This window comes from Ixodes scapularis, unplaced genomic scaffold (genome assembly GCF_016920785.2).
Source record: "Ixodes scapularis isolate PalLabHiFi unplaced genomic scaffold, ASM1692078v2 PGA_scaffold9__187_contigs__length_104089568, whole genome shotgun sequence".
NCBI lineage: Eukaryota > Metazoa > Arthropoda > Arachnida > Ixodida > Ixodidae > Ixodes > Ixodes scapularis.
The window spans coordinates 79,968,864-79,982,182 of NW_024609884.1; the positions used below are offsets into that span (position 1 = coordinate 79,968,864).

Sequence of the window (13,319 nt, forward strand, 5' to 3'; positions counted from 1 at the left end):
ACTAATAAAATTAAAAGTGGGTTATTGACGCACGTACACGAATTACGATTCTACCGCTTTGACGACAGCGTCAGATGCGCGCCAACACAGCAAGGTTTTTTTTTTTTTTTGTTTTTTGTTCTTTTTAATATCATTTTATTGTTGGACCCGCTCAAAATAAAAGCGGCGGCATTATTGATGTACCGTTTCGGTTTTTTATTAGAACTTGACCCAGTGTCGCAATCAGGCTGTACGTGCCTTGTCATTAACTTCATTCAGATGAATTAGAACAGGCGCAGTATGCTTCCAGCAGCCGGTAACCTGAGTTCAAGGAGTGTATGCGACAGCGCAGCTGTGTGCAAAAAGTCAATTTAAACAATATAGCATCCTCATCTTTGTCCAAATAACCCTGACTTTGAAGAGCTTGCGAAACCATAAAGAAAAAAAGAGTATTTATCTCATTTATCTCGAGGCGGATGTTACCGTCGGCGCTGTCTTGCACTTGCGAGACAGCTTCGCAAACGACAAATATTCCTATGCATGGATTATTTCCTCCACCCCGGAGACCTGACACACAGGCAACCTTTTTTTGCGGAGGTTCGCCTCCCTAAAAATGATCACAGTTTTTTAATGGTCAGAAAGCTTCAACGCGGTGCCTGCCATTGCAACTGGCAGCGCGATGGGACGAGCGAATGGCTAAGTAGGGCGAATTTGGGCCACGGCGCGGCGCCACTGGTATCGCTCCAGCGCGCCCCCTGGCCCAGCCGAACGGTCCAATAGTGGAGATCAGTGATCCCTTCATCTTCTATAATTTTCGCTATCATCAACGAAACTTAAAAATACGAATTAGCTCTCGATAGGTAATGCGTGGTGTGTTTGCTCTATTCCAGAGTTCAATGAAAATCAGTTTTAGCGCACTGTCCGCCCCTGTTTGGGGCTTCCATTCACCTGATCAAATTTAGCTTTACCCAGAAGCATCCATCGTTATTTAAAAATCGGCATATGTAAGAGATCAGCTGAGGGCGGATCCTTTGGCAAGCTAGATTTTTAAAGCCGGTGGTTGCTCCTGACGACTGGGACAAGACTTGCTCGAATAAACACAGACGTCATCAGAGGCTACTCTTTTCTTCTTCCCTCTAGATGAACTGCCGTAATCAATGTCCTCTATGAAAATAAATTCCTGATATTCCTTGCTATTTTCTTGATCCATATCGGCCAACTATGACATAATAAAAGGGGGGAGTAGGTGGCGGGCTCTCAATCATCTGCGCGGGATGTCACGTGTGAAGGAAAATCCAAAGCCGGCGGCGACTGGGAGATCTCTGACGTCCCTTTTCTGTGTGTGGGGTGATGAGACTTCGCTATGGTCCGCCAGTCGGTTGTGTTGACGACTTTGTGTCAATAGGGAGCTTTCGTAGACAGCGTTGCACCCTCCGCTAAGCCCTCCGCAACGAAGAAGCCGCTACTGCAAGAAGGGCGCCGATGGCCTTGTAAAGTTCCAGGTATCGTTGCGGGTTGCGGAGGGTGTTGCGGGAGGGCGGAAACGATCTACGAAAACTCCCTAATTTGGTTTAGCGGAACTGAATTTTCAAAAAGCGAACGCCCGACTCTCTCCTCCCCACCCAGCCCCCCACCTCTTCAGAGGATGATCACCACCACTCATGGCCGGATTTTTTTTGTGAATCGTCCGTACAAATGGTTAATAGAGAGGTTTCGTAGATCGTCTCCGCTGTCCCGCAACGTTCTCCGCAACCCGCTACGAGATCCGGGACTGTGCAGGCAAAGCTACCGTCGCGCATGCGCAGTAGTGGCGTCTTCGTCCCGGAAAGCGTAGCGGTGTTGGGAAAACAGACTACGAACACTCCCCAATAGACTACTTCCATAAAGCCCTGCATGCAACACGGCGCGCGTTGCACTCTGGGAACTAGTTGGCCAGGGAGGAGAGTGGTGTGGTTTCGGTTTCGATCAACACGTCAACTAGAGGTCACACACAGAGCGTGGATTATTAACGGCCGTTATCTCATGCTTTCTGGTATAGAGAGCGTCATTTGTGGTCTATAAACTAACCTAAATGGCCAGACCTCGCAGCTTTAGCACAAGCCCGAGGCGTATAGCATGTCTTAATGGATGCTTGTATTTTGTACTTGAGCCTTTCTGTTAGCGTTTCGAGGTATGTGGACGAGCCAATGCTGGGAATTTCGGCGCTGTGAAGCTCGGGGATCTTGCTTGTGTGCGAATCAGCAAGCTGTAGCAACCAATAAGTAACATCTAGCTCGAGCCTTTACATTAGTAATGTTGATTAAGAAGTTTGTTTCGTGCGTGACGAAATATAACTTTTTGCGATTACTGTTTTTCTTAATACGCCTGAGTACGCGAGGTAAAACTCGGAGGCGCCATTGAAAAGCTCCATTTGAACACACTTCTCATCTCTTACCTGTACTGCCCCGCAGCACTGCACGAAGTGAAGTTTCCACCCGCTTGCATTCCACTAATATCGCGTATGCGCATAAAGTTATCCTGCAATCATATAGGCACTTTCGCACATACAAACCGTTTTAAGAAAGCAAAAGTCGAGCACTTGTCTGTAGAATGTCGCAACGTTCGCCGGAAGTGCGCCGGACGGGCATGAACTTTTATGCGGTGCGCCAAACGAACGAAATTATTCAAAGCGCATTTGACGGTTGCTAATGGCTATAATATTTGTTATGAGTTTGCTTTCTTCCTGACTGAGCATGCCGAGATAATTTCAGACACACCGTTCAGGCACAGATCTTGGGCAACAGGGAAAGCTCGTCCAAAAAGGCTTACCGAGGAGTAGGGGACGCTTGTTAGGGCCTCCGTCGTAGCAAGCCGATCTCAGTGTTTGCGAAAACTTAATCTCCTATCAGCATAAAATTTGAATGTGAGATATGTGATGACACGAGGAAGACATCATAGTAACTTTTGTGCAGCAGTGAGGTCGAATTTATTGCGTTTCCTTAAAAGTTCATGCGCCAACGCTGGGCTCAACTGTGATAATCCTGTGAAGATGCGGCTTGTTTTCGCCCAATGAAGTAACAAGAGGCGGACGTTTGGCAAGCAAAATACGTGTAGGGCTCAAGGTGACCAAATTTCAGTTGTAGTACACTGGTACTAAACGGGATTACTGACATTGAGCTCAAAGATGCACTCGTGGGGTGAGGTGACTAAGCCACGTCTTACTGCGTTTGCATACGCACGCACAATATCCGGTGTTTAGGGAACCAAGGAAAGTGCCCCGGTCTTCGTTTTCTATCGCTCGAGAATGAGTGTATTGTGCATTCGTAAAAAGTCAGATAATCGAAAACGCAATCAGCGCGTTCGGTCGCGGTGTGATAACATGACATGAACCTGCTCACTCGAAACCGAAACTAAGTGGCCAACTAGTTCCCAGCGTGCATTGCGTGGTATTTCGCCGCATTGGGGCGCGTCGGTTTTGGAAGAAGTCCATTACAGCGACCCGGGAGCCCCGTTCCCAAGACCAACTAGAGCGAACAGGCGCGCTCTTTTACGGCCCTCGAATGAGGGGTTGTTTCTCCCTTCCACCGCAGCTCGATGTGGTGGCTGAGACACAACCCTTCCTGCAGCGCTTTAAAGGGGTACTCCGCCGATTTTTGAGCTACCTCAACTAACTATATTTTCTGACTCCCCGGCCTTTACCCTTTCTGGTATGCTATTTAGTATCGTGAAATTCATAATAGTTATTGCGAAATCGGCAAATGAAAATCATGCAAAAACAAACATTCAAATATACCGGCCCTTTTCAGGGCCGTGACGTCATTGGAAGGTCAGCTTGCCAGTCGGGCGAGCAGTCTAAAAAATAGAAGATGTCAATCATTTGTTCCGTGATGGAGCGTGGGGACTGGAGCGAGCTTCCAAAGCATTCATTTGACACCATGAAACTGCTTCAAATCAGTTGGGAACAAATTCTACAGTCCAAAGAGTGAACCCCTGCACTTCCAATGACGTCACTTTTTCATTGTTGCCAGTAGAGACTTTCAGTTTGAAAAACACGGTGAGGACCAAAATTGTAAATTCAATAACTTCGTGAAAAAAAATTATTTTGACCTAATATTTGGGATACTATTTTGGCGATGTTGTTTGGCGAGTTTAGCAAAATTTCAAGCAAATCGGGGACCATGAAGAAATCGGCGGAGTTCCCCTTTAAGTCCTTCTGAGGTACCCCATGCTTCTCAGTATTGGCCGCCACCTTTCTGCCTTTGATAACACCTCGGCGCACGCACAGCCCAAGCCTGGCGGCCTCAATGCTTGTATAGCAGTACTGCGCTGGCTGAATTTCCCTCTACCCAGGACAAATCAGACGCCCCACTTTTCAAACACTACACTGTTCGCATGCGAGTGGTATTTAGTCTACATGCAGGTAACTTACGTGTAATTTAAATGTGCTCACTGACGAATTGGTATTCTCATTTATTTAAACCCTTGCTCATACAAAAACGAAACAAGACCCCCAAATCACCTTTTTATGATAAGTACATCACCGACACTCGAAACCATGAAGTTCAGCACTGCTATATAAAACACTGAGCCTTTCTTTTGCGTTACATTTTTTATATGGGTAGCTATTTTTAAGATGGCTGCCACCGCAAACCTTATGCCCCCCCCCCCCCCCCCCCCCCGGACTTCGAATGGAATTACGCACCTGGTAGAGGGGCCCTGGGTTTCGGTGAAGATGGAAGGGTGGATTATAAAAGGGTTGAGGTAACGTAAAGGAGGTTGGAGCATTGTTGGAAGGAGACTAGGGAAAACTGAAATTGGTAAAAGTAACTAGAACCACTGCCGTGGTTCTAGTTGCTTTTACCAATTTCAATTTTACCAACTTCAGTCGCCCTTGCGAAAAAGGTCTATAGTTTTTTCGAATAAACTTTCAGGTGCTGTTGTTACTCTCGAGTCGATTTCTGATTTCGAAAGAGCTCTACGTGTGTTGTTTCAAGAAAAAGAAGAAAAAAAGAAAGAAAGAAAGAAAAATATATATACTTGTCTTTGGCACGCCTCTGTAAGCAGATTTAGAACACCGGCTTTTTTTTTTATTGTGTGTACGTGCGATGTACAGAGAATATAGTGTACACTACTTGTTTTGTATTATCCACTCCTGCTTTGGCCTTTAACAGGGCTGGCAGTATTGTGAAATAAATAAATAAAAAAAAAAGTAACGATGTGGAGCGAGGGGGGTTTTCGGTTTTCGGCGAGAATTAAAATTTTTGAAGCGCGGCCCATACGGTCGTGTGCAATCTGTTGACCAATCACAATTAGGCGAGCCGCGCTCAAACGTTGATAATGAGCCAGCAATGATCAGTGATGAGGAGCTGTTGTGCGCAGTATTCTGTAAACTGTCTAACGTCAAAAAAAAAAAAAAAAGGCGTACCTTCTTTCCTTCTTCCGTCGCTACTGGACACTGGATCAAGCTCGTTTCTGGACCGCGAGTGCCGCAAGTTACAAATACAGTCGTCAGAGTATAAAGTAAAACGCTGCTCCAGAGGCACATACGGTTTCACGCACAATGCACTCGCAATACACATCTACAAGGTGTCGATTCTTGATCGGTATCCAAGCGTGCGGAGCAAAGCGTAGCCAGTGTGTGTGTGTGTGTGTGTGTGTGGGGGGGGGGGGGGGGGGCGTATTCCCCCCCCTCCCCGAAATACAGTATTTTGACCTCCCCAACCCTTCCCCCTCTCCGCACCCCAACTCATGGACATCCCAGCTACCTCAGCCCTTCCTGACAAAAATTCCTGGCTACGCCACTGGTGCGAAGCCACAGAGACGCAGCGCTTCGACATGCCAAGGAAGATTTGATCACGCCGCGAGATCAGCGAAACTTGCTTTCGACAACGCTTTTTTTTTTTTTTTTGTGTGTGGCACTGCGCTTCCGTAAAAATTTTCGAGTGTTCTCAACGGCAAGTCTCACGGATTACACAGTGTTTTGAAGAACTTCGGCGCTTGACGATGAACGAGTAAAAACCCTGTCTTTAAAGGGGTTATGACACGAAAATTAAACGGATAGATTATTCTTGAAATGGAATGCTCATAGGCTACTTACTATATACACCAAGTTACGCAATTTTTAGAGCTCTGATAATTGCAATATTCAATTTACAAATTTTTATAATTTTCATCTGGCGACCAGGCAACACTGCTCAAGTTAGTCACACCATGATGTCCATAAACCACGTGACCATGAACACTCTCTCATTCTAGGCGCCCCCATGATCGCCCAAGCTCTTCTCGTCGCGGTACGAACAAAACCGCTCAAACAGCTCGGTAAACTGAAAGCTATTCTCGCTCTCGGCCCCCGGCCGGTTGACCTTCCACCCTGCATGCGCCTGCGAGATATTCCCGGACGACGGTGACCACGGCGAACTCGTCGTCGCTGGAGCTCGTCGCCAGCGGGTCGCAGTCAAAATGAACAGCTTCCAACATCTCTTGATAGCAATCACTCTCATCGCTGCTGCGATCAATGTCGAACACTTCGACAAGGCGATCGATGCCGTAGACGTAATCGTCACAGACCGGATGCTGGAAACGTGGAAGGTAAACGAGGAAGCTGAGAGTTGATATGCCAAGAGAGCCGAGTCTGTGAGTGCGTGCAAGTAGACACCGCGCTGGAGGCTGGCTACGTCATCAGCCTCCAGGTCCGCCCGGATCTGCCCCTCCGAGGGGCCCGCATATAAATCGATTTATCCACGAAATTATCGCGCCTTTTTCAAAACAAATTTAGCAGGATTATAGGAACATACAATGGGTCCTAGCAGTATAGTTATGTAATATTTTATTTTTGGCGTGTCATAAGTTATGTATATTTGAATGTCTGTTTTTGCATCATTTTCATTTGCCGATTTCGCAATAACTATTATGAATTTCACGATTCTAAATAGCATACCAGAAAGGTAAAGGCCGGGGAGTCAGAAAATATAGTTAGTTGAGGTAGCTCAAAAATCGGCGGAGTACCCCTTTAAAGGGGCCCTGCAATGACTTTTTTACTAATTTTTAATTTGCACCGAACCTGAGCGCACTGAACGTAGTAACTTAGTGAAACTTTTCTTTTCTTGAAATTCCCTTTGTTTTAAAAGTTATAGGCAAATTAAAATTACAAAAACAAGCAAAAAATAACCTCCCTCATGACGTCCTTGGTTGCTTGAGAGTGGCCGTGAACTAAAAGAGGGGTAGTGAGCTTACCGAGCGCTCACGGCTGCCGCACTCCAAGTCGACAGCGCGAGAGGGCGCCATTGAAGCATGTTCTGGATAGGCTGCATGCAGCGGGCAGCCAGAGCGGCTCTCATTGCATTTGCTGCGCGATTAAATACTAATTCGGCATGACACTTCATTGGCCACAAACGACAGCAAACACGGGGTAAAGATCAGTTTAGAATGGGAGCTACTTTGCACTGCCATACCGCGAAACGGCCAAATCGCAACACAAAGCTTCTCGCCGAAGGCCTTCGGAACGCTCGGAGCCGCTCGGATCCTCCTGCCCAAATGACCGCAGCGCCGCCGCGTACATCCGTGACCTTTCCGTGTCGGCGCCTGATCCCACTACTCCTTTCTAGTATGCGCCGCCTTTTCCACCGCTTGGTGGCGGGTATGCCCACGGGTCATTTCTTGTTTCCGTACTTTATGAACTGCATTCGTTTCTTTTTTGATCTAAAATACTGAACAAAAACAACTTTTATAAAAAAAATTAAACGGTTCGCGCCACTTATATTTTGTATTTCGACTAAAAAGAAGCTTTTAGCGGCTCTGACCAGTAGTAAGCCTAGGACCAAAGACGTCACATTTTGCGCGCTTTCGGTACCGCGGGTCGCCCTCGTCGGTGGAGGAGGTTTCCGCGTCGTCCGGTTAAAATATGACGCACTGATATTTAGTTACTCTCTCCGTGTCCGCTGGATTGCCTGAACCCCAAGAGACGTGGAAACCGCAAAAAAGGTGGACGCTTTAATATGATTGCAGGGCCCCTTTAAGGTTTGACGCCAAAAAACAATGAGGACAGAAGAAGAGACTTGGAAGAGATGCAGACTCGACAAGGCGTTGCAGACTGCATCTCTTCTTGTGTCCTCGTTGTTTTTGGCGTCTAACTTTAAAGGGATACTGAATCGAAACTTGAAATACACCTATTATGGTCAGAAATAGGTTCAATATGATCAATGATATCCGTAAATCATAATCGCGCGTTTGTATTTTGAACGGATGGCCATATTTTTCACCCTGAGGGGCCCGATTGGGCGCGCGCTCAAAAATCAGTTATCGGAGATCTTAATTCTGGTCCCACTACTCTAACATTTCTATTCAGTTTACATACGATCAACTAAAGAATACGCAGTCATTGTAGCTAACGTCCCTCAGTGAACAAACATCGACGTTGATTCTAGCTAGAGCTGTATATAGCTCGTTCGGAGCAGATGGCTCTGCCAGGAGAAGATCGACGTAACACGGCTGATTAAAAAATAGACGCCGAGTTTACGCTTTTCGAAACTAGTCTGTTCGTGAAGTTGGTAAAGCAGTAAAACACTTCATCAAAGTTTGTGCCGATGGCACAAACTTAGCGCGAATTATTGTAAACTGTTCCTTTATTATGTCAAAAACTATTGTTGTTCCGTACATCAACAAAATAATCAAGAAACAGCGATTTTCTCACGTTCCCCATCCATTTGTGACCGGAGTTGGAACCCCCGGGTTCCAACTCCGGTCACAAATGGTCGCCGACCTGCATAGAGATCATACATACTAACTCTAGAGGAAAAGGTCCGCCATTTTCATATACATTCTGGCTGCCGCAAGCGGCGGATCATGCAGGCAGACCTTCTGGGTCCCAAACACGGTTACATCATCAGAGCAGTTTCGTGAACTTCAACAATTCACGAACTTACCGGTGGAAAGATATTCACGTTCCTTTCGAAGCTTTCTTTTTGAAAAGCGCGCAGATGTACGGCCTCGCGTTAACGCTAAACTAAACCATATAGACGCTTTCAGCGCGCGCCAAATCGAGCCGCCATAGCCGACCTTCCCTTGTCTTACCGAGATGCCGAGCCACTGAAGCGGGCGTTGACGAGTCTCCACAAGGGCCTATGCTGGGGAGAAGGACACAGTAACACTTAACATGGCAATAACCTGTCCTGCTGTGGTAATGATGAAGTGGAGCGAACGGAATAAGAGGGAAGAAAAACTGAAGGTCAGTTATGGCGGCGCCCATGCACAGCTGCCTGAAAGCGTCTATACCCGGCTTCGCCAGTGGGGCGCGGCTGGGCGCGGTTGAGGAATACGAAACTACGCAACCACCAGATTTCCGAGATTTCGACAGAAGGGAGGTTAATGCAGCGTAATGAGTTTATTGCTTTTTATAAGCGTTAGAATAGCTCCTAATTTAGTTTACAACGTTAAATTATCACTGTTTATATTGCTAAGAGTTTTCACTCTTCGCGTTACCATGGCAACGCTGCTTTCTTTCTCTCGTGTTCTGTCGCTCTCTTTTGCGTTCGTTCACTCGGGACCCAGGATGTCGGCGCACGGGATTTGCCACTCCTCCTCACCCACCTTTACCCCCCTGCCGACCTGGAACCCTGAGTACCACGTGACTCGCGCCAAGCTGCTCTGTCGGCCATGTTGACGGTGAAACACGCGGATCAAAGGATCGCGCTACTCTGCTCCGTAGCGGAACATTCAACGACTATTCTAGCCGTCAGCATCCAGTACAGTCCAGAGCCAAATCCAGATGCGGCCAGTGGTGTGGTGTAGTGGCGACCACGACCAACTGCGGTGACTTTAGGCCAGGCTCGGCTACTTGGACGCTGGAGCGCTGCGGCTCCGTCGGCTTTTGGCGAAATGGACGAAACAGCCAAGTTTTTAGATCAGAACGATCTATCGGGGAAAGGTTCTCGCAACCCGTCAAACGCTTCTGAAGAGGACGCATTAGGTTTCAACATTGAAGAAGTAAGAAAGCACCGGCTCTCTGTGCTATCCGATGGGGCGTGAACCGGGAACCGCTACGAGCGACTTGGTGTTCCAACTGTACCATAAATTCATCCGGAAATCATTGTACGTTGTGCGAAATGAGTGCTGATAGCTGTTTCTCACATTATTCTTGGGGACCCGAAAGGTTACCGCCAAGAATGCATATATCTGGGGCATAACATTGAGCAGTTCTGGGTTCGAAGCTTCCGTCTGTGATCATTGCAATGCAAGAGACTGCCGATTTCGCACTGGGATTTACTGTTTAGCGCTGTGGGGACTAGAGTGGGCCGGCGGTACAGACTGCTTAGATTTTGGCTGTAGATTTATATTGGCTTTGATGTCGCTGGCCTGTCCTATGAAACATGCTGGAGGACTAGGTTGGACATTTACATGTACTGCACGTTTTAACATTCACGGAAGTGACATTTTAAAATGTATATGTAAATATACAACCTAGGCACCTTGGAATCTTACCTTAAAGAGCGATAGACAAATCTGTAAGATCAAAATATGAATGTACCCATTACTGAGGATTAATGTGAGCAGCGTGCTGAGATCTCCATAGAACTGACCTTGTTCATTTGTTTTGCTCACAGTTGGACGATAAGGAATATGAACTTCCTGCCGTGCAGAACCCCCCGACGTTGGAAAGCATTTTAAATGAGGCAAGTACTCTTTCGGACAATTGGCTGGGTGCCACCAGGTTTTCTCCGACGCTCCTCGTCAACGGCCTACAACAATTATTTCATGCTTGTTACTGGCTGTATGCAAAATCGATGCTGAAACACTGGAGTGACGTCGATTGAACACGCCTTCTCCAGAATGCTGCAATTTTTCTTACCGTTGTGATGTCATTGCTTATTTCACGACCTAGGTACATTTTTCATCTACATGCAAATAAACAACACCGATCTAATAGCTAGATAAGCTTCCTGAGCACGCCGAGTACCTGGAGTGTTTTGACAGTCTCAATGTCAAACTTCCATCTTTCAGGCCGAAGGAGGCTCCCTTAGCGATGAAGAAGTATCGACCCAAGTCGGCGCTTTCTTCCAAGAAACCGGCGACTCGATGTCAGTCAGTAGCGTCGACTCCAAGAACATACTGGGTGACAAAAAGTGAGAACTTCTTCTCAATTGCGTTGTGTATGCAACTCTCACAAATGTGCCAGTGCCGTTGGCGGTCTTTTTTGTTGTTGCGCAGGTCATTCCGGGTTATTCTGCAGTAAGTTCAGTACACCGGGCTTGTTACGTATGCATTGTAGAATGCATCTGGTGATATAAACTCTCTGACGCATGTTTTGCCCGATTTATTTTGTTTATCGTATGTCACTACTCTTGTCGGCATTTCCATGCCTTAAATTAATCATCTTACCTGTTTTGTTTTTGTTTCGTGTTTTTTTCTTGCATTTCTCGAAGGGCACGGAAGAGTTCACATTACGCTCGGCACGACAGCATTATGCGACATGTTGTTTTGCGAGGAGTCTCCTCCCAGCTGCAGTCAGCGGCTCAGCGTGTCGACTCGGGGAAACCGACTGCCCTGGTTGGTAACTCCTGCTCCCTTGTGTCCCGCATTGTGACGGTTCGTTAAGCTTCCTTTGGGGCCAGCATTCTTACGGACTTGCTCTTTTAGGCAGTGTCATCTGTGATTGCCGTCGGGACCTTCCATGGCTTGGTGCTCGTATTTGGTGAGCCTACAAGGTTTTTTTTGCAGTTCACCGTCTGTCAGTTGTTGAAGAGCCTCTCACATTTATTCTATAGTTCAGCAGAATTGGCACTGCTTTGAAGCTGGGTTGCCTCTAAGTGAAGTGCTTTTCTGGTTTAAGCACCTTATAAACTTAGCTGAAGCATGGTGAAGCCATACATTAATTAGTCAAACACTCACGCTTTTTTTTCTTAACGTGTTTAGTAACGTTAGGAAAGTTTGCAAGTTCTAAAGGTTGAGAAGTTTGAGAATTCGTGCTCCAAGTGATGGTGTCGAAGCTCTTCAAAAGGGAACTTAACCCAGGCTCTGCAGTTTGAGTATACATCAGCTTACATTTCAATCTTCAGCATTGCGATTTCATAACACAGCGTGGGTTTGAACTTAGATCCTGATCAAGCCTTGAAATGGTGTCTGGGAAGCAGGCAACTCGGAGAGCAGTACGGGTCGGTGTCTGCTCTTGGCTTCAACAGCGATTGCACGAGGCTCCTCTGTGGCTATGCCAAGGGTCAGGTAAATAAGATTCAGCTTTTCATGTTAAGTTTAGTGACTGAGTTCAGTCTTTAACAATGTTTCTGACCATAGCTGACCATGTGGGATCTTACCAGTGGGAAGCTGCTTCGCACCATCACAGACATTCATCCTCCCCAGACGGCCATTTTGCATGCCAAGGTAAGCCTTGCTTCTTATTTCAATAAACTCCTTTTAGAATTGCCTAATTTGTTAGGTGAAGAAATGCACATGGAAGACAGGTTTGTGGTGCCAACTGAGCTAACATTTCCTTCTCTGTGTTTTGTTCCCCCCTCTCAGTTTACAGATGACCCCACTTTGGCAATCTGCAGCGACAGTGGCGGCTCAGTGTTTGAGCTCAACTTCAGGTCTGTTAACTTGCTTGTGGATTTCATGAATTTTTATTTCATTTATAATTGTCATCATTCTCTGAAATATACAAAATACTACATGGAATAACCTTTTTACAAAGACTCTGCAGTAAACAGAAAAAAAGCTATTCTAACACTGAAGTTGTTGTGGCCAATCAAGTTTGCAAGTGTTCTGCCAATTTGCAAAGTGTGAACTGGTTCACCTCATATCTGAATGATATTGGAGCACATTGTCCTCATTGACTGACATTGTACCTAGTAGAACAGCAATGGCTACACTAGCTGGTTTTTCCAAAGTGTCTTTCTTGCTAATTTTATTTTTATTTTTGGAGGACACTTCTTGTCTTGTTTATATTTAAGGTGAGGCAAGCCTGCCTCCTTGGCAAAGCTAGGATTCTTGTTTTCTTTCCAGGTCTAGTCCTACAGTTTCATGAATGTGTGGTTAGTGTGTGTCAAAGCATAGTGATGGCTGTACGAGGAGGTTACATATAAGACATAGTATCTATTTGTTCATATTGGGCCAGCGTGGGCTAACTCTTCTGGTTCCTCTCGTCCTTCCCACCTTTCAGGAAGGTCCTCAACAACCGCACTTGCGAATCCGTTTGCATCTTTTCTGGAAGGTACGTAGGAGGCAGACCGCAATGCCGTCCCCCTCTTGTCCTTTCAAACTTCGATCAGAGGAATCTTGGAGCCATCAATGATGCTGGTGATCTGGATGATGCTCCTCTACCTCATGCACTTAGTCATTGTGACGCCCTTGCATCACCCCAGAGATGCTGT

General features: G+C 46.4%; 1 protein-coding gene across 3 annotated transcripts in view; it reads left to right on the top strand.

Annotated features, from left to right (window-relative positions):
• Window positions 1-9,582: 9,582 nt before the first annotated feature.
• Window positions 9,583-13,319, top strand: part of LOC8036277 (vacuolar protein sorting-associated protein 8 homolog) — a 70,776-nt gene continuing 67,039 nt past the window's right edge. For 2 of the 3 annotated variants that reach the window (XR_005718246.3, XM_029994752.4), the window contains exons 1-9: window positions 9,771-9,939; window positions 10,557-10,625; window positions 10,954-11,075; window positions 11,376-11,499; window positions 11,590-11,644; window positions 12,047-12,171; window positions 12,244-12,330; window positions 12,469-12,536; window positions 13,109-13,159. Coding sequence is in view for 2 of the 3 variants with exons in the window: in XM_029994752.4 (XP_029850612.2) it covers window positions 9,832-9,939; window positions 10,557-10,625; window positions 10,954-11,075; window positions 11,376-11,499; window positions 11,590-11,644; window positions 12,047-12,171; window positions 12,244-12,330; window positions 12,469-12,536; window positions 13,109-13,159 (809 nt within the window). In the remaining variant the exon portion in view is untranslated. Of the gene's footprint in view, window positions 9,940-10,556; window positions 10,626-10,953; window positions 11,076-11,375; window positions 11,500-11,589; window positions 11,645-12,046; window positions 12,172-12,243; window positions 12,331-12,468; window positions 12,537-13,108; window positions 13,160-13,319 lie in introns of all 3 variants that reach the window. The other variant, XM_040498921.1, reaches the window with a different exon arrangement.